We start from the raw sequence: 20,583 nt of genomic DNA, 5'->3' as shown, positions 1-20,583 counted from the left end.
TCCCTCCGCTTGGGGTCAGTGCCTATCACGCTTCTCCTCCACCACCCTCTTTCCACTCCCTCACCTCTTCCCTCCCCGGTCGCTTTCTAACCGGCTTCTGACTGAAGAAAACTCAATCAGTCTGGAGCTCACCAGACCGCTCCGGAACTTCCGCCGCCAGCGCGCGCGCGCCAAGTGGGCAAGGTCCGCCCAAGCTTCAACCCCCGCCGGAGATGACGCACGCCGCTCCTCCCGACTAGAAGGGAATCCGGAAGAGACGGGAAAAGGAGCTACAAAGGGGGCGGCCATGTTGCTTGTTTGCGCTAATAATCCGCAGGATCTTCTTGCCAGTATTTTAATTCATGGCTTTAAAGCCACGTTGCTTAGTATTTTTGTGCGGCTTTTTTCTTTTAGTAACTGCAATAACAACGACTTGGGGTCCCCTGTTGTTCCTTCTTAAGGGGGTAACAATATTGCAACAGGGCTCTTTTTTGTTGGGAAGCGATATTAACATTGGATGCTACGTCCAATTCATCATTACGGTGAACACCAGCGTTGGCGTTACTGGTTGTTCTTTTTGTGCTTTTAATAGCAGCACCAGCAGCTCTTTGCTATAGTTAGTTTTAACAACATCCTACGTAACTTTCCCTCTTGTCTCTGTGGGTCTGACAGCATGATCTGCTTTGATACTTACTTGCTAACTGAACCAAGGGAGCAGGATAAATTTTGCCTGTTTGGATTTTAAGTCTGAACACATGGCTATATTGAGCATCCCAAGTTGTAGGGCATGCTGTTCCTATGAAAGTAACATTCCACTTCTATCGACAAAGCATTCCACTAATAATTTCCATAATAGCTTTCGTCAAAAACCTCAAGGGCTGTCACCTAACTGTGTGCAGAAGGTAGACTGGAGTCTGCTAGTAGATCTCTAGGTCATTTGCAGTAGATCAGCAAGGGATTCTGACACAATTGTTTTAACAAAAAAATTGCTTTTTTTCTATTCGCCTATATTGGCCTGCTGAAATGAAGAAAGCTGATCAGCAGTGGACTTTTGTGTGAAAGTACGGTGAGCAGACTTCAGTTCTGGTACTGAAAACAAATTCCCCAGCCCAGACGGTCCCTGTTCTTTAATTCTGTGTCTTTTGCAACTGGTTCTGGTTGGTAGCCCTTGGGGTTCCAAAAAAAAAAAGTACATTCAACAAGCCTGACATCTGCCCACTCTCACTTTGAACATGAAAAATGAAATGGACTGCTTTCAAGTTGATTCCGACTTACAGCGACCCTACAAATAGAGTTTTCATGGTAAGCGGTATTCAGAGGGGGTTTACCATTGCCTTCCTCTGAGGCTCAGAGGCAGTGACTGGCCCAAGGTCACCCAGTGAGCTTCATGGCTGTGTGGGGATTCGAACCCTGGTCTCCCAGATTGTAGTCCAGTTTTCTGTTGCTCTCAAGGGAGCCTAGAACCAAGGGGTAGAAATTGCAAGGAAACAGATTTCAGGTAAACTCTGAGTGTTTTCCTAACCATATGAGTTGTTTCATAGTAGAACAGACTGCCTTAGGAAGCAGTGGACTCTCTTGTGCTTGAGATATTTACTTAATAGTGAGTCCTATAGTTGCAGATTTCTGTACTGACTGGGTGCTTGGATTAAATGATCTCCAAGCCTTCTAACTCTTAAGATTCTAGGGAATTCCATGAAAGCAGCTTGTTCACTACTGTCACTGAGAAATTAAATATGAAACAAATAAGCTTCTCCATCTGATGTTAAAGTATTAGGATTAGCCTAAAAAATGTGCACTGAATGCACATTCTGTGAAAATAGGGTTATCAAAGAGGTACAGAAAGCTGGAATCAGCTGTAGTTAGCTGTTTAGCTTTTACTTGGTGGCAACAAAAGTTTTCTCACTTTGGCACATTTAAGGAAACATGCACAGGATTGTGCTCCAAGTCCCACTGTTCAGTGGGGCATATTCTGAGGTAAGGGTATAAGACAGCCTTAGTTAAGGACTGGCAGCTACCAACTACCTATGCAAGAAACAGTAATGTTTTCTTCTTTTTCAGGAAACATAATTAGCATGAAATGCAATGCCACTTGGATGTGGCAATGTCCACTACTTTATATAGCTTTATTAAAGAGGGTTATGCACATTCACAAAGGATGAGTCTAGTTAAATCAACGTTCATAGGATTAGAGTGCTGCATTGGGACTGGGGAGACCAAAATTCAGATCCCCACTTGGTCATGAAGCTTACTGGGTGCCATCTCTGTCTCTCAGCTTCCTACCTCACAGGGTTGTCATAAGAGAGGGACAACCATGTACACCATCTTGAGCTCTTGGAGGAAAGGTGGGATATAAGTATTGTGATGATAGGGAGCAATGACTGTTGAATACCAAGTGCTAGACGCACACTTGCTGCTATTTTCTATCCTTCCTTCTGCCGTGCATCACGCTCAAGTGATCCATCTGAGATTAGAAGCCATTTCTAGAGCTTGTGTAATTCAATGGATAGTACTAAACTAGGACTGGTGAGATTCAGGCTCAAATCCCTAGCCAGACATGATGCTTACTGAGTTACTTCGGATGAGTCACTCTCCCTCTCAACCAAATCTTCCTTTATAGGGTTATTGTGAAAATTAAATGTACGATACCGAGCTCCTTGAAGAATGGGCAAGATAAAAAAAATTAAAATCTGCTTTTGTGCAGGGCCACCAAACCCTTCCTAATACTGACAGCATTCCATAGCCTCCCAACCTTTCCATACAGGAGTTTTATTACTTTGGTGTCCTACTTTGGACTTCCCAGAGGCATCTGATTGGCAACTGTGAGAATCAAATGTTGGACTAGATAGGCCTTTGGTCTGATCCTGCAGGGCTCTTATGTTCTTGGTGTTTGTCCACATTTATTTTGAACCTATCAATTGTGTCACACCTCAAAACAGACTTCCTGCTTGGAGGGTAAAAAAAAGTGCTTTAAGCAAGACACAAGACATACTTGTTGCCATATTTATTAGAAAAAAATAAGCCATATTAGTTAGAAAGTTGTGCCTAGAAGAGACAAACTCCCAGGTTTTTAGCTTTCCAGGCTGAAGACACACAGCTAAAGCTGTTGCAAACTGACAAAAACTCAATGAATGGTATTTTTGAAGCAGCATGTGGTGCTTTGGTGCGCTCTCTGAAGCACAGCCAAATCTATACTGCCATGTTTAAGTCACATTTATGCACTTTTGAAATCAGCAAACAGCTCACCGTGAACTCCAGTAGCTTATTCCTCTGTATAAACTACATTCAAGCGCAGAATCCCAGATTGTGCAACAATCCCAGATCAAGTACCCCAGCAGCCTCACACCTCATGTATGCCAGCAGCAGAAGTAGCAACTAAACAGGAAGATAACTGACTGGAAAAAAAATTCTGCCCCTAACCAATACAATATAGTTGAGATAACCACAGTGCAGGCAGGCAAGGGCCAATATTTTCAAGACCTGCTCCTTTGATACTTGTAAAGTCTCAAGCCACAACTGTCCTTGCGTTATACCTAATTGCAAACATTTGGTGTCCTGCTTTTCCAAAGCAGACGCACATACACCCAGAAAAGAATGAAAGCTACAACGCTCCTTGTTGCCTCATGTGTTTGATGTTCTTCCAAGTCTGCCCAATGGTCTGTGGCTGCATAAGCCTCTGCATTTAGGAAATGAAGTGCGTCTGTGGTGTGATCTGATCAATTTTATGATCAGCTGGGTTTGCCGCTGCTTCATAGTTGCAGATGGTCACTTCATGCCGATGAGGCTGCACAGAAAGAAAAAAAAAGACTTAAGATGCTGTCTGGTAAATGTCAGAGTCTAAAAGCCACATCAGCCTTTTGATCCTATTTCCACTGAGCACCACCTTCTTTCTCCAACTCTGTACATTTGGCCCACTATGCAAAGACACTTAGAATAACTTGTGCTTTCTTTGAGGAGCCTTAAGCTGATGGGAACCTACCCATTAGGGATGTACAGTAGGGCCCCGCTTTACAGCGTTCCGTTTTCCAGCGTTCCGCTGATGCGGCGGCTTTCAATTAGGGGAAAATCCCTGTTTTAAAGCCGATTTTGCGCTTTTGCAGCATTTTCACGTGGCCCATTATAGTCAATGGGTTCCGCTTTACGGTGGGAGCCTGGTCCCTAACCTGCCATATAAGCGGGGCCCTACTGTACGTAATTAAAAACAATTTAAAAACAACCTAGAATCACATGTCATATTACTTTGGTTTGCTGGTAGCACGGTTCAAAATTAGCAGGATTGTCAAGTCAGTGGCTGCGTAACTTAGCAGGGCACTGCACTGGGGGGAAATAGCAACAACTGATTTGTTTACAACCCACACTCCGGGAGGGGAGTTAAAGACAGGGGGACAACCCATTTGAGGAAGGCCACTCTAGACACTTCCACATATTCAAAACGGACCCTGGACAGCAAGCCTTGAGGCCAGCTTAACAGCAATCATTTGGCAGATGCGTAAAAACAGCAACTAGTTGGAAATCAAGGGCATATTTCAGGCCTGCACTCACGGAATTGCGTGTGAGAAATAAGATGCACCAACATGCAATGAGGCAGGAAAGCTTTTGTTTTACAGAAGAGTGGCTCCTTTATATGGTGTGCTAAAAGTAAACCTCAGGAAGCCGTATAAGCTCAAGAAGCTCGTAACCTTTAAGGACTTATCTGCAAGGTTGGCATACTTGCACTGCTATGATATATTCTAGACTCCTTGCCATCACCATCAGCACTAGTAACCATAAGGGTGGGATACCTATTAGGACATAATAGGTGCATTTAAACTTTATTCGTATCTTCATATGGGTGGACCTGCAGCATAAGCCATTTTGCCAAACTTTTCATACACCCCTGTGCACTAAACCAACAGAGCTGTTAACAAGAACACACAGTGGAGAACAGCCAGGAAGAGCCATTTAAATATAAAACAACCTTGGCTGTCCCATTGATTTTTCTAGATCTATACCAAGTGCCACTGCTCATACACAAAGTTGTATGCAGTTTGATGTCTCTACCATAACTCTCCTGAGTAGCCATCCCTGCTGGCACAAGATCAATTTGTAACTTTAAGAATTTGCACTTGAATTTGTTCTCCTTCCCTTCCCTCTTTCCTTTTGTATTGTCTCCATTGAACAAGAAGCACATGGACAGGAGTCATCTTGTTTCTTAATTAAATGTATGGTTTATACACATTTATGCCGCTGTGACCCTCCTTCTTCCTGTGTATGCTTTTTCCATTTATCATCTCTGCCCCTTACTCACTTCTGTCCATTCTCCCCTCAGGCCTATATAAAAGATCTTTGTTGTCTCAGCACCAAAATTCTTGGAGATGTGGATGGAAAGATGATAAACATTTGAAAAGCGAGCAATTCTGAAAGAGAAAAGAAGTTTGGTGCTCTGAATATTAAATTCTCATTACAGATACACAAGAGATTGCATTCTGGTCTCTGGAGTAATAATGGCTATCTCAGTATGTCATACGGGGATGGGAAAACAGGTTTTGCTGGGTCTGAACTCATTGCCTCCACCAGCTCAAGACCAAGAGGCAAGCTCAGCAACTGGCAAAGCCTGAAGGGGAAAAGGGAGCACTTTGCCCTCCTGGATTCCAGCAGCACCCAGAGCATTTTTAGCTATTTCCACACACAGATCAGAGCACACTCACCACCAATGCAAACTTGCTTTTCTGGGAGAGTCCTATTACTTGCTGACCCATTTCTGAAACACCCTTCTATCAGATGTTGCCCCTCAAAGCCACTATATTTACTCCTTGTTCGTTTGATTTTTTTTAGTGACTGCCCTACTGTTGGCTTTCAGAGACGTGCCGTTCGCTAAATATGTTTCACAGCATCCCCCATTTAGAGGGCTTCTGACTCTTTCTGAAGTTCCAGTTTTGTTCACTTCAACAATACCAACAAACCTACTACATCATTCCTCTTCTTGCCTTTCCTCTTCTGCAACACGTGTGATTCATGCCACCTTGAAGTCAGGCTTATTCAGAAGCTGAATTACTTCAAAGTCAGGGTTGCAACTCCCCCAATCATAAAATTTCCTCTAAGTTTTATTCCAGAAAAGGGAGTTCTTAATCACCTGTTCTGTTGTAATAACAAAACTTTACATCAATAATCAATAATTATAATAACAGAAAAGGAAATGGGAGTTAAGTAATGACAGCTGGTGGATGTCTCACACACACAGGAGGCTGGAACCCATGGCAGATAACTTTTCCTACATTTCAACTCCTCTCCAGCTGCTGAGAGACTCTCTAATCCTTTGTTGTAGAAGGAAACTCGAGCAGCTGGGTAAGGAAAAGGCTTATCTACATTCTAGGAATCAAGTCAACTTTCCTTCCCTATCTTTGTCCTCAGTCTGCATGCACTGAACGATGGTGCTCAGTTCCCATTCAATGCTTCAGGAGCAGCAATTAAGCAGGAAGGGCAAAACTGCTGCTTGTGAACTATCCAGGAAAATAAAATATACTTAAGAAACAGTCTGGTAATAGACAGATACCCTTCTCTTTCCATTCCCTCTCATACACCATGCATGTCTGTACAGCAGAAATCTAAATCAGTTTCACTGCCATGGCTCCTTGTGCTCAAGAACACTGTGAATTATAGTTCAAAAGAGAAAGTCATGATTAGAGATGTGAAGCCTGAAAAAAACCTGGAAAAATTTGGGGACGGGGAGGTTTTTTCCAATTTCCCCCCCAAAATGTTGAACTATGACATGTGAAAGTGCATACAAGCTTGTTTCAATCTGGGCAAACTGTGAGTTATTAAAAGTCCATGATAAGTATGATGACAAACACAAAGAAGCAGAAACTGATACGGATAGCTCAGAAAATAAGACTGATTAAATTTTATGTAGTATTCAGTGAATCTTGGTTTTCTCCCCTATTTTTCTCAGCTGTTTTTATGAAAAGGAGTGCTTTATGTCTGCTTGACCCTGGAGAACTAGAGGACGGACGGACACACATACACACCCCAACGGATCCAGCAGCATTGACTAAAAGGGAGAACTTTTGGATTTACTCTCTGGACACATTGGCACCACATGGCCTGAACCTGGAGGACAGTACCGCCACTACTTAGCTTCTGCAAATGAAGCCCCTCTGAGCATTCCATCCTCAAAGCTCTATAACTGCCACCTTGGTAACAGCATTTGTATGTTAGCAGCTGATGAAGGTGGAAGCTGAAACGTTTTGTTAATACAATAAAAACCTCTGTTTTGTTAATCACAATTACGTTCATATATATATATATATATATATATATATATATATATATATATATATATAATGTTGATGGTTTCTCCTTTTTTTGTTTTATGACTGCTCCTCATAAGCTGGCAAAACAAAAGAGATGTTAGGTTCCTTACAATTCAGCAGCTTGTATCTGCATTTCTAACAAAAAATATTTTTAAACTATACTTTTAATATACCAGACATGATAATTTAATGGCAAACCAAGTTATACATAATACATTTTATGTTCCTAACATAACAAAGTGACTTTTGATCTCTACAAATGCTAAAAAAAGTATTGCACATTTTTTTCATTTTCCCCAAAATTTCTTTTTCCTGAAAACTGCCAGAAAATGTTTTTCCTCCATGGCTTCAAGATTTCTCAAAATTTGACATCTCTAATCCTGATATTAGTTAGATGGAGACCAGAGAGATGTTGCTGAAGCACAACAACCCTGTATGGCCAAGTCATTTCAGGCCAAGGGACTGCTGCGCATCCCCAGTGAGAACTGAACAATGACATACTTTGTAGGATATTCCAGTTCTCCTGTAATGTCACGATTCAGGCTGAACATCTGATCTGGTTCTCTGGCAGTATCATCAAAGGACATGTGAGGAATGTTCTTAAACCTAAAGAAAAATAAGAGAATAGCAAGGGTCAGCCTGCACAAATAAGTCTACAAAGCCAGCACTCAACCACTAGGAATTTGGCTTTGTACTCCAACACACAGCCCAAATGGCACAAGCATAATACAAAAGTAAAAATCAGAAGACAAAAACAACAGTTATTTTTCAGCTGTTTAGGACAGCCTTCACACCCTGGTGCCCTCCAGTTGTTATGACTGGAAGTCAGGGATGATGGTAGTCTAGCAGCATCTGAGGGCAACAGGTTGGCTACTCCTGCTCCAATGCCTTGGTCTTCAATTGGTGGGTCAGGACCCATTCCTGGGTTGCAGTCTAATCTAAGAATAGGCTAATTTGGCAAAATCTGTAATAAGCTACTTTCTCCTTCTGGCCTTCACAGCTTTTCCCTGCAGCACTTGCAACTGTCAGTAGAAACTTTTTAATTCTTTATTTCTTTGTGGAAATTTTTTAATTTCCTCTTCTCCCAGGCATTTTAGCATGTGTTTTTAAATTTAAATTGTTTTAAAAAAAATTAAATTGTGTTTTTAAATTTTTGTGTGTGTTTTAAAATTTGTGTATTTGTTTTTAATGTTTTTAATTGCTGTAAACCGCCCAGAGAGCTTCCGCTATGGGGCGGTATAGAAATGTAATAAATAAATAAATAAATAAATAAATAAGGTGTGTTGCAAAAGCAGAACTACCACCATACAAATATGTGGTAAAAAAAATGGTCCCTAAATGCATGTTTGAGGTAAAGGTGGGGTCCTGGGTCTGAAAAAGTTGAAGACTTTTGCTCTAACGTACCATTTAGAAAAGGGAACTGCTCCCCGTATTGAAAATAAAAGGAACTGCATGGACCTCTGACTAACTGGGGTTGTAGGTCAGTAGTATCCACACTGCTAATTCAAAGAAATATTAGCTTAATACATTTTTAGCAATTAAAGGACCTTCAGTCACACCCCCAATCTACCACCTCCCTGTCCCTTTACAACTCTGTCCTCAAATCACCAGAGATGGCAACCCACAACTGTTAAGGGCAACAACCTGCAAATGCCACGACAACCAAGCCATATGGAGGTTTGCCTAGAGCACAGAACCAAGCAGCAATATCCCCCTGCAGCTCTAAAGAAGGCTCTCATGATTCTATGTTTCCAGTCTTCATCATTGCAGGCAGGAGTTTAAACATGTGCACTGCCCCTGATGAATGAGAGGGATTTGTGTGAGACTCCTACTGGTGTGGAGGCAAGACCATGTACCCATAATCACACAGGTCCCATCCTGACTTTTTTTTTTAAACAGCCCTACTTTGTCTGCTCTACCAAGAGCTAATATCCCGTATGTTGTTTAGAGGAGACAAAGATGCTAAGAGGAGAATGTTGCTATTGTGGTGGGGTGCGAGAAGAGAGCTAGGAAGGCAAGCCAAGTGACAAGATGGTTAAAAGGAAGGGGGACAACGCAAGCATATGAGGAAACAAGGAGCCAAAGAGAGGAGCCAGGAGAAATGACTGGAGAAGGCCTAGACTACAGCCTGTTCACCAGCAGCAGTAAGGAAATGGGAAAGCAAGGGAAGGGCAGCCGTTGGTGTAGAACAGGGGTACAGAACCTTTTTCAGCCTGAGGGCCACATCCCTTTCTAAGCAACCTTCCCAGGGCCACTTGCCAGTAGTGGGCGGAGCAAAAAGCAAACGTTGGCAGAGTAATGAATGTAAATTTTACCTTTCTATAGTAGGCTAACATTCACACTCCTCTCTATCTTCCATACAGGCAACCAAGAGGATTATCAGAGTTCAAGGACACACTCCAGCCAGTATTCCCGCATTCACGGAGGGGGCAGAGCACGGACAATGGGGGGGTGGCCTGGAAAGAATCCGGAGGGCTACAGAGAGGGGCATGGAGGGCCGAATTCAGCCCCTGTGCCTTGGGTTCCCCACCACTGGTGTAGGAGATAGACCTCGGCAAATTCTGCCAATTGTGGCTTTTACTGCCACTGTTGCATGATGACCTGGAAATTACGGGAACAAAGAAAGCTAGGTCTTTGGTTGTAGCATTTGAGCATGGACTATTTCAAATCAACTGGCATGTGACTGTTTACTGCATACTACCCAGCTACTACTACTGACTTAAGTAACGGCTCAGTTATTGCCTCGGCAAGACTAGAAATTTCCACAGCACAACAGTTCCTCCGTGAACAATTTCCCCTCGAGACCCGCTTACAATCTCATTTCTGATGGGTGTGTGTCGTCATCCTCTCCCATCACAATGATCCCTTTCAGTTTCACATTGCCGGTAAAACTGCAAGAAAAGACAGGTTGGTGGTTTTCCAAGTAGAATTAAAATATTCCTTAACCACCCTATATTAGAAGATTTCAGGGTGGTGTACAAAATTGTACATAAAAATATTTTCATTCCTATGACTAAAACCTTATATTAAAAAGCAAAGGTGAGTGTCCCACTGTTAGCATTCCTACTGGGACCAAAGGACTCTGTAGACAACTGGAAAGGCTGCTGCTACGATTGGCATCTTTATTACCAACCTTTATCCAAATCCACCTGCAGCTCCTTCTGTTCCTCCCTCTCTCAGTGGAAGAGTCTGGAACCTGTATTATGTACTGGAGACTGCCATAAACTCTTCACACATCCCTAATATACTGCCGTTTTTGTGGGTTTTTAAATTGCAAGCTGCTTTGGGAGCCAGTCTTGGCTGAAAATCAGACAGAAAAAAAATTAAGATGATAGTGGCCATTTTCCAGAACTACCTCTCACAGCTTCGCTTCCACCAAAATCTTTGCATTTCAAGTTATATTTTAAAAGAGAAGAAAAAGCCAGCACTGAACATGGACAGACCCAAATGTCAATAAGTCACGCATCCAAGCAAAACAGATACTTACGGAACATTAAACAAAAGCTCTTCATCATCATCACTTTCTACAAACTAGAAGAGACATAAAACTGGATTAAATATAATAAGGAGTGTTCACATCCAGTCAATGAGAAAGATACACTGTAAGGCACATTTGTTACATACGCATGCAATCTGTTTGATGGCACCTTAAGGTCATTGCAGGTTACTTTGGGGATGTATATATATATATATATTTAAGCAAACAGGTTTCAAAGAAACAGTTACAAAGAAAAGTATGGAAACACGGAGGCCACGCAGTAGCAACTCAAACTGCAAGAAAACCTTGCAAATAAGTGCACATATGTTACCACAGCCCACACTTTTTAGTAACCTACACATTACTTATTCATTTCCTCCTAAAAAAAAATAATGACAGAACAATCCTCTTCAAAATCTGCAAAAGCTTCCCTGCTGGGTTGCCTGGAAACAATACTTATGCACCCCACACAGGTGGCCATTTCCAAGTCCTGTGGCCTTTCTCCCCATGCAGGTGGCTATTTCCAAGCCTGCTGACAAGAGGCCGTCTCTTATGCCTCCCCAGTACTATTGCCTGAGCCTCCAGACCAGACCTGCTATCTATCTAACCCTCCTCTCCTAGCCATTCTTCCCTCAATTATAAGTGACCTGAAAACTTCAATTTTAGAGGCATGGATACAAAAACATATGTCAATATAACCTAATTTGCTTCACTATATTTAAATGTACAATTATAGTGTATATACTACATTATTTTTATTACCAGTACATTCATAAACCACCTTTCTTTAAAGGAGCTCAAGGTAACGCACATGCTTCTCCTCTCCATTTTCTCCTCACAACCACCCTGCAAGGGAGGTTAGGCTGAGAGACAGCGGCTGGGAGCCTGGGGTTCAACACTCTAACCCAGAGTTTCCCAAACTGTGGTCCGTGGACCACTAGCGGTCTGTGAACTTCATTCAAGTGGTATGCGGCCTGTCCATATTAAATATTCACATTGATTCTTAATTGTATTTTTAATACTTCTTTCTTATATTGTATTTTATTGCATTACAATATGGAACACGAACTGTAACACAATAAAATATGCTATATGAAATAAAAGAAGCAATAAAACTACAATTAAAAATCATACAGCATCTAGCACATCACATACAAGAATTTTCTAGACACAGAATTTTGGACTTTTTGGTCAACACATACAAATCCAAGTCCACCATCTTTCAGACCTACAGGCTCCTTATACTTTAAACCCAATATAGTCAAGTACAACTCTCTTATCTCATCTACCTACGCAATAGTCCTATAAGTACTCAGTTACCCATTTCATGCATTGGGAATCCATCCGGAGACAAAATAGCTCAAGGGGTGGGGGTAAAACCACCTCGCTGGCATGTTCCAGTCAACACACAAACTGTTTTGTCAACACACAAACAGGGGGTGTAACTAGACCTGCCTCTTCACAATCAATGTACTGCTTAGGTTGGAGAGGTTGCGATGCTATGGGCTCAGTGGGTTACATGTGGTGGGGTTGCACTCCAGTTAAACAATTTTGAGAAAAATCTCAGACATCACCAGGCAACTGTAAATTCCTACATCTGCCCTTGCCTTATTGTCTCTCATGAGACACCGGGAGATGCCTGTAATTCACAATCTTGCTCTCAGAGGCTGCTCACATGGAGATCTCATATCAATGGAAACTGGCCAATAATCTTACAGTTGAGAAATGGATGGGTAGAATATGTGAAATAGGGCTATCAGAGAAGATGCAGCACTATAGAAAAGTTCAGAGCATAGCCCCAAATGAGAACTTTGATGAAACACGGTACACATTCGTAGCCTGTATTAATAGGACTATGCCGACTTGTGTTCCACCTATCTCTCATATCTCGCTATGCAGAGGACTGGGGATACTCTCCTCTACTAACAGAGATTAACATGCGGTAATGATAAAACTAAAAGATATAATGCCTATGTTACACAATGAAACCTTCAAGAATTCGGGTGTGAAATGTGATTATTGTGGTTGTCAAACAGCTTTCTTTTACATACACTGTACTCTGTGTGTGGTTTATTGTTTGGTCTTTGTATTATGTCCATGAAAAATAAAACATAATTTTTTTAAAAAAATGTACTGCTTAAGCTGACAGACAGTACTTGGAGCCAATAAAGTTTTTGCTTCAAAGGAGGGATGTCTTATCTCTCTAGAACGCTGGCAGCCCTCAATACTTTGTCCCATATATTGAATTTGCAAGAGAAAAATACCATCACATTTCACATTAATGTTTCCATCCTAAATATATTCCCTGAAAAGTAAATCCTATTCATTTTATGGAGCTCACTTTCATCATAACCATGTGGGCCGTAGTCCATCTCATATGCCACAATAAATGTGCTTGTCCTGCTGGTTTTAAATTTGCCAGTTTTTTTTAACATTGTTAGGAACCACCTTCAGAAGACTTACTTTAAAAGGCATATTTTAAACGCCTTAAATAAATACTGTAAGGCTCATTGTTTCCAGTGCAACAGACTAAACTCAAGAGAGCTCTCTAGAACATACGACTGGTGCCCCTTTCACCCCTTTTCGGAACAAAAAGTTTCCATTTTATGATCCGAGTCGTAATTTATATACGAAAAGTACTTTTCCGTGAAGTTACCACCGGGCGGGGTCCAACAATGAATGGGCGGGAGAGGGCTTGAGTGCTTCATGCGCGCGCGCGCGCGCGCGACCCTACCTCAGACGCTACCTACGACCAGCCCCTTCCTTTGCTCGATGGGGAGCCCGGGGCTGTGCAGATGTTGTAGAACTCCAACTCCCATCAGCTCCAGCCAGCACGGCCAATGCCCGGGGATGATGGGAGTTGTAGTCCGGCAACACATACACGGACACAGACTCTCGACTCAGAGTGTACCCAGGTACATGAGAAAGACCGAGAGGGAGAGAGAATGGGAGGCCGACCTTCTGGCGGTCCCCGCGGTCTTCCCAGGCGCGGAAGATGAGGGCCCCGCTGCCTTCCCTCCGCTCGTTGAGGCACTCCAGGCGCTCATGGTCGATGCGCAGGTAAAGGCCCCAGGCCTGGCCGCGCCGCTCGGGAGGCTCTTCGTGATCGTCACTATGGCAACAGCTGCCCCCGCCGTGGCTGTGCCCGTGCGACATGGCCGAGCGCGAGACTCCACCGCCCTCCTCACTCCCTTGCCCCGCAGTAAACAAGCACGCTGCCACACGCGCGGAGCTTGGAGAAAAAGAACCCGGATGTCAACAATGGTGGCACATGCGCAGTGCTGCCTTTAAAGGAGTTTTCGCTGTCACGTGATAAGAGGCTCCTCCCGCGTCGCTTACAAGCCGTGCCTTCGTTTTATCATAGAGATAGGAAAAGGGTGGAGTGGCCTCAACTTCCGCTAACAATTGTCATTAGTGTCTTTAACTCAGGGGGTTTGAGCACAGACCCCCTTTGAGAATCTGAAGAAAGCTATGGAGCCCCATACATAAATAAATGCATTGGAAATTGATTTTTTTTGCGCCCGCTTCTCAGGCCTCTGAAGCCCATATTTTAAAAATATATTAATAATAGTAATATTAGATGTATGAGTCGCTTCTTACCCAAAGGTCTCACAGCTTACATTGTTAAAAACAAAAGGAAATATACCCAAACAATAAAAACAAGTAGTAAAACCATAACAATCGCCTTACATAAGGTACTACCAAAAGCGCCTAAGGTAATGATCCACATCCTGTTTCACAGGTTTCAGAGCCAACTCCAAGGAGAGTCTTTTCTGTGGTGGCACCCTGGCTTTGAGACACCTTCCCTAGAGAGACTCAACCAGGATTTACATTACAATCTTTTCCTGTTTAAAAAAGGCTCAATGCAATTTACAGCCAAATTTTTAAATGCACAGTAATGAAATCACATAAACTAAACAGATTTAATAACACAATCCTATCAGGGGTGTGTTGACCAAATGCTCAGGAAAACGAAATCCCTTTACCTGAAACAATGACAAGGTTAGTGCTAGGCAGGCCTGCCTGAGGAGAGCATTCCATAACAGGGAGAGGAGCAACTACAAAAAAGGTGTTTTCTCTGTTTCCCAGACTCTGGACTTCCTTTGGAGATGATACACAGAGAAGGGCTTCCCTGCTGCTATTTCTCAAAGTTTAATGAGGGTGGCGGCAGACAGAGAAAGTCATCTGTGCCCCATTGCATCACTATGGTGCCATCGTTCAACACAGGCACACTGGCTGGCTGATCAAGCCCAGTGAGGAAGGCCTTCCATCTACCAGGAAATAATAAATGTGGTTTAGGTGTGGGAATCCTAGGATCAAATCCACCTTTCAGGTGGTAGCCAACTAATTTCTTCCATCAGGCCAAGGATTTACACTTGCACAACAAAACTTTTTCCTCCTCTCCTCTCCCCCTGCACCCCTTAAATGTGTTCTGGAGGTTACCCCAACCCTCCAGAACAGGTTTGGGAAGGGTGCACGCAGTGAGAGGAGATTCCATTGTGCATGCTTAAATCTTTGCGCTGATGGAACAAATTACTTAGCTCTATATTGGATATACCCCTTTGATGATAATCCTAGCCCCATTTCCTAGGAGTAAGCCCCACTGAACTAACAGGGCTTACTTCTGGGTAGATGTGGTTAGGATTGCACTGTCAGCTCTGAAGTTCCAGGGGGCTAGCCCTCCCATTAGGTAGAGAGGCCTAATGGTACTGCCTGTTCACTTACCCTCTCTGCACACACAAACAGCAAGGAAACAATAGCATCTCTCACTTGCCTGGTGACCTCCATCCAGGCTATTGTGAAGATTGGGCCGAGAGGGAGGGGGCAAGTAAATGTGGGCTCCCAAAACCTGGAACCAGCACAAAGACTCATAAGGAGACAGAACAGGCAATCTCCTCTGAAATAATTCCACTACACCACTTTCAGATCACTGGGCCATACACCCCACACATACACATGCCAGAAATACACACCACAACCAAGGATGACTAGGAGTCAGTAAGGTCAGAGCACCAGCTTATTCAAAGATGCAACAGGCAACCCCTCTGTAGATTGGTATTTTGAATTCACATGCTTGTTGTATTTTTCATAGTCCTCCAGCCATTCTTTCACATAAAATTAGCAAGGCCCAGTGGACAAGTTTGGGAATTAGTGCCTTACGACAAGGACAAAAAAAAATCTGTGGCTTTCCACATGTTGTTGGATTGCAACTCCTATCAGCCCCAGCCAGCAAGGCCAATGATGGGAGCTAGAGTCCAACAACATCCGGAGGGCTACAGTTTCCCTAACCCTGCACTAAGAAGAAAGAGAAGATGTACCCTAAAAAACTACTCATTTTGTAAACAAGAGGCACACACCGCAACACAGAGAATGATCAGAAAGACACAAAAGTCCAGTGTTTGGCTTTTATTGAGACAGAATTTTCTTCCTTTCATATAACTTATCTAGTTAAAATATTCATCTCCATATAGTTACCACCAAAAAAAAGTAAAATAGAAAATTGTTATTTACAGCTGGGGGAACAAAATACAAATGCAATTGAGAAAGAAAGGAGGGGAACGGGCACTTCCATTTGATTCCTTGACATGTAGAGTAATTCTGAAAATTGTACCCATTTAAAAGTGTGTGGGACGCCCGAAGAAGAATCTTTTTACTCTGCAAGAGATTGTGTGTCATGCCCATCCATTAAAAAGAAGATCTTTTCAAGCCAATTGGTTTAGCAGCCGACTGGAGAAAAAGCCAACCTCCAATTTGGAGAGGCTTGAGCAATGTGCAAGTTTCTTCCCCACTGGATCTGCTTTTCCAATTTGAGAAAATGTGTTCCAGTATCGCCAAGGCAGAGGTCAGAGTATTAGCACTGCAACTTTCATTGGAAAAAGCCACCTAGCTAATCCAAAATACTGACAGGCAGCTGAATTCTCAGATCAGACAACTCAGTTTCAGGGTTGGAATACAGCGAAGCACCAGCAGTGCAGTGAGGATCATCCAGATTCAGATCTCTACCAATAAGATGGCAATAACAACAGTCAGAAATTAAAGGGCAAAACCTGATCTCAAGCAGAACAAGCCCACTCAGCTGCCCATTTCTCAGTCAAGCAAGCCTGAGATCACATCAGCCCAACCCAGTAGCTGCCACAGCTACCCCCCAACTGTGACCTATCAATGGTGGAGCTACAGAGACTTCTCCTGCACACCAAGCCTGGTGCAGACCAATGACATCACATACTTTACAAGGTGGGAGGGGCTACAGCCAGGTGACTGTTCCAAGTATGCAATTCCTCAAATGTTCCCCCTGGTTAAGAAAAGCAGGGAAACTGACCTATGTCCAGTGGTGGATCTACATCAGTGGGGCAGTGGAATCCGCTCCGGGTTTTAGTCTAAACTTCCATGGAGCTGTCCACTGACCCAGTGGTGTGGAGTCACCAGCCACCACTGCCTATGTTCCCTTTCTCCTTGTGGCTAACAAAGGGGAGATTTTCCAGGGTCGCACCCTAGGCATCCAACATTTGCCACACCTGAGAATCCTGTGGATACACATCTGACACTCTTCCCTCAGTGGTTGAGAACTCTTCCATTTCTCCCCCATTGCCGCCCCCACCACTCCCAATTATAAAAGGAGAAAATACACAGAAAATACAACAGTTGGCAGAAGATTTATCTATATAATACACTAAATTAATACAGCAAATTAAATACAGCAAAAAGCAAAAAAGGAGCATGATTTTATTTTCGTTTCTTTCCCCAACATCACAACACAATTTGAAATGCTACACAATGTCATTAAAGCTTCCGGGGAACTTTAATCAGCTCCAAAAAGCATAAGAGAGACCAAGAGTCCTATTTTCAAACACCGTCATAATTAAAAATTATATATATATTTATATATATATATAAAAAAACTTGGAACTTCAAGGAACATGGAGGGGGGTTAGATTGGACAGAGAGAATATCAAGAGGGTTTTCATACCCTGCATGGCACACACTTCAGAAGGTCCCATCCAGTCCGAAGCATCATCGAGGAATTCGCAGTTTTAAAAAAAAAAAGTTAGCAGGGCTTTTTCAGCTGCTGCAATTCAGCAACCACCAATTGTGTGTCAGTCAAACTGTTGAACATCCTTGCAAGGCCAGAGTATACAAGAGCAAAACCGCCCAGGAGAGTGTTTTTTCCCCTCCCCTCCATGTTACCAGGGAAAAGACCAGGCTCCTTTATAAACCCTCCTAGTCAAAGTTCATTCAGCCTTGACAGCTAGAGACACACATGGCATCACGTCTCCCAGAACTGATGCAGATCTTCCCACACACACAATACCCATGACCGTCAGCATAAATAAATGTGTTTAGTCCCAGTGTCCACTCCAGCGCTAAAACGGCAGGACCCAAGAAGTACAGTTGCCTCAAACTCTCCAAATACAGACAAGATAGATGAAACTCCCAGTATGTTTTCCCTTGGTTCCTTCTGTGTGGAAAATGCTGATCCAGACTCTGTTCGGTGGCAGAAGCTGCTGGCGCCGCTCTCAGGCAGACAAAACACCTGCTTCGTTCGCCTGGAGCATCTAAGATTAGGTGCCATCTAAGTCTCCCGAGTGAGAGAGGTTTCATCATTTCCCCATCAAGGAGCTGGATGTGAAAATGCAGACAGATTGTAAAACTACTCCATGCATCTCCCCCACAGTTCCTTGCAGGGAACTGATTAAAGTGCCAGTTGTTGTCATTTAAAACAAAAAAGGGTCAGAAAACAGTTTGACCAAAAACTAGAAGTCTGAGTTGGAACAACAAAAAAGCTGAGAGATATCTCTTCTAAGGGCAGTTGGGGTGGGTGAAAGAGAACCAAACCCGAAAAACCTGACACATCACTACTCATTTTAAAAATAAATGTGGCTTTCAAAAGCAGAGATCAATTTAAAAACTCAGGAGAGTACTTAAAATTTAGATTTGTGCAAACTGACGTTTTCTCTTCCCTCCTGAGGCCTCATCTCCTCTCAAATTTTGTGCTGTTTTTCCTATGAGTTAAAAAAATAAAATAAAAAAACGAGAGGAAAATATTTATTTCGCCTATTGCCAAATGGAGGCAAGTGAGAAACAAGAGGGGCCACCTCCAGCAACTCTTTCGTGCCCACATACAGAAAAGCCAAATCGACACGTATCTGGCATAAACAAAATTATGGGTAGGAGGAAAGTTTGAAAGCTGGGATTTTAGAACAGAGGGGATAAGAGAGTGATGTGGCAGGGATGACCAGACCAGGGGGGCTAGCAAAACTGTGGGGTGATCCAGGGTTCTAGGATTCCAAATAGGGCTTGAAAAGCAGCAGCAGAAGCTAGAGTTCCAACTAAAGGCCTCTCTTTACATTATCTGCAAAAAAAAAAAGAACCCTCCAAACTGGATGCTGGGAGAGATCTGGATCCTTACACATTGGGACTGAGAAAAGAACACTGTAGGTAGAGGAAGAAGGTATTCCTTTCCATTCCGGAGTTCAGAGAAAGAGTCTGAAGAAAGAGCAACAGTCTGTGGACCTTCTTATCTCAGCAAGTGCCAAGACTTCACAGTTTAAAAACGCCAGACAAACGGACCAGGTTATGGGAGCAGAGGAAGGAATCAGAGGGCTGCTTTGAACAATACTGTGCTGTTGGTCTTAAAAGTGGGGCTTGGGGGGATTCTTGGCCACCCCCAAACCCTCCCTGTTTTCCGGTTAAGCACTGCTTCCATGAAAAGAGGAGAAGAATTCCCTTCTCGCTTGCGTGTGGGCGTCTTTATCTCCGAGAAAATCGGTTTTTGAATGCTTTAATCGTCTTTGCCATCATCGGTGCAATTTCTGAAACAAAGGGGGGGGGAAGGGAGGAAAAGGAAAAGTTGAGACTGTCTTGCGCAAGAGTGTGCTTGATCACAAACACACTGAAGAACATGCAGATTCCAGTAAGTGCCCGTGGAATGCTAAGGCTCCAAATTTGTATTTGAGAAAAATTCTAGTCCTGACTGTTATAGGCAAACTCTCCAAACTGGGCTATCTTTCACTTAGAAATAAGAGGAGGTCTGGGCAAGGGGTTTGGTCCCTTACAGGGTATGGGCTTCTTTCCTTGGCTCATACTGTGTTATCTTTTGGCAGCCTTTGCCAACCTGGTTTCCTTCCAGATGTTTTGGACTTTCCACCCCATCAACCTTCCATACAAAAGCTAAGATCCCCCCCATCCCTCAAACCTGCCCAATCTACCCTAGTTCATAACTCGTCTTCACACGGGGCTTGCAAGTCACCCCCAGCCCTTCTCTCTCGACCCGTTATGCCAAAGAAATATTGAGATGTCTCTAATGCTAGTCCTACTCAGAGAAGACCCACTGAAATTAATGAACATGACCAAATTGGGCCCATTAATTTCAGTGGGTCTACTCTGAGTAAAACTTCACTGGATACAATGCATTAGCCCCTCCAGCCATCACTTTTTTAAAAAGGCCAAGTTCCAGATCTAAAGAAAAGCAAGCATAAAACCATTTAAGAGGGCAAACACCTCTGCAGTCACTCTATTTTCCATTTCACAGACAGGGGACTCAAGGCAGAGAGCTAAAGATTTCCCTAAGGGAGCGTATGGTGGTACCATGATTTGAAGTCAGGTCTTTACACCAAGGATGGGGAACCAGCAGCCCTCCAGGTAACGTTGGGGATTACAACTCCTACTGTCCTCAATCACTGACCGTGCTAGGTGGGCTGAGAGCTGTTGGAACACCCATCTCTGGAGGGCCACAGGTTGCCCATCCCTGCTCCGCACACAACACACCCCACTCCACTGGCTGGCCCAGATGTGCCTCATGGTCACCCTGTGCAAACTGAGCGCAGAACAGTCTTCTATGAC

General features: G+C 43.3%; 3 protein-coding genes across 6 annotated transcripts in view; all 3 read right to left on the bottom strand.

The window, feature by feature from the left end:
• Nucleotides 1-229, bottom strand: part of LYPLA2 (lysophospholipase 2) — a 28,813-nt gene extending 28,584 nt beyond the window's left edge. The window contains exon 1 of one of the 4 annotated variants that reach the window (XM_061597808.1): nucleotides 133-229. The gene's annotated coding sequence lies outside the window, so the exon portion shown is untranslated. Of the gene's footprint in view, nucleotides 1-64 lie in introns of all 4 variants that reach the window. The other 3 variants (XM_061597811.1, XM_061597809.1, XM_061597807.1) reach the window with 3 other exon arrangements.
• A 2,736-nt stretch (nucleotides 230-2,965) lies between these two features.
• PITHD1 (PITH domain containing 1) lies at nucleotides 2,966-14,023 on the bottom strand. Its single transcript, XM_061597812.1, has 6 exons — nucleotides 13,702-14,023; nucleotides 10,753-10,796; nucleotides 10,079-10,156; nucleotides 7,767-7,871; nucleotides 5,264-5,372; nucleotides 2,966-3,760 (listed from the first exon to the last, which is right to left on the bottom strand). Exons 1-6 carry the CDS (start codon nucleotides 13,897-13,899, stop codon nucleotides 3,659-3,661), a joined length of 636 nt encoding a protein of 211 aa, XP_061453796.1. The 5' UTR covers nucleotides 13,900-14,023; the 3' UTR covers nucleotides 2,966-3,658.
• Nucleotides 14,024-16,140: 2,117 nt separating this feature from the next.
• Nucleotides 16,141-20,583, bottom strand: part of ELOA (elongin A) — a 44,646-nt gene continuing 40,203 nt past the window's right edge. Inside the window, exon 11 of the mRNA XM_061597131.1 lies at nucleotides 16,141-19,553. Coding sequence (XP_061453115.1) covers nucleotides 19,492-19,553 — 62 coding nt within the window. The 3' untranslated portion in view covers nucleotides 16,141-19,491. The remainder of the gene's footprint in view (nucleotides 19,554-20,583) is intronic.

Source organism: Rhineura floridana, chromosome 15 (assembly GCF_030035675.1).
Source record: "Rhineura floridana isolate rRhiFlo1 chromosome 15, rRhiFlo1.hap2, whole genome shotgun sequence".
In the NCBI taxonomy this organism is placed as follows: domain Eukaryota; kingdom Metazoa; phylum Chordata; class Lepidosauria; order Squamata; family Rhineuridae; genus Rhineura; species Rhineura floridana.
Note: the sequence above shows the minus strand (reverse complement) of the source record. Positions and strands in the feature narration are given on the sequence as shown.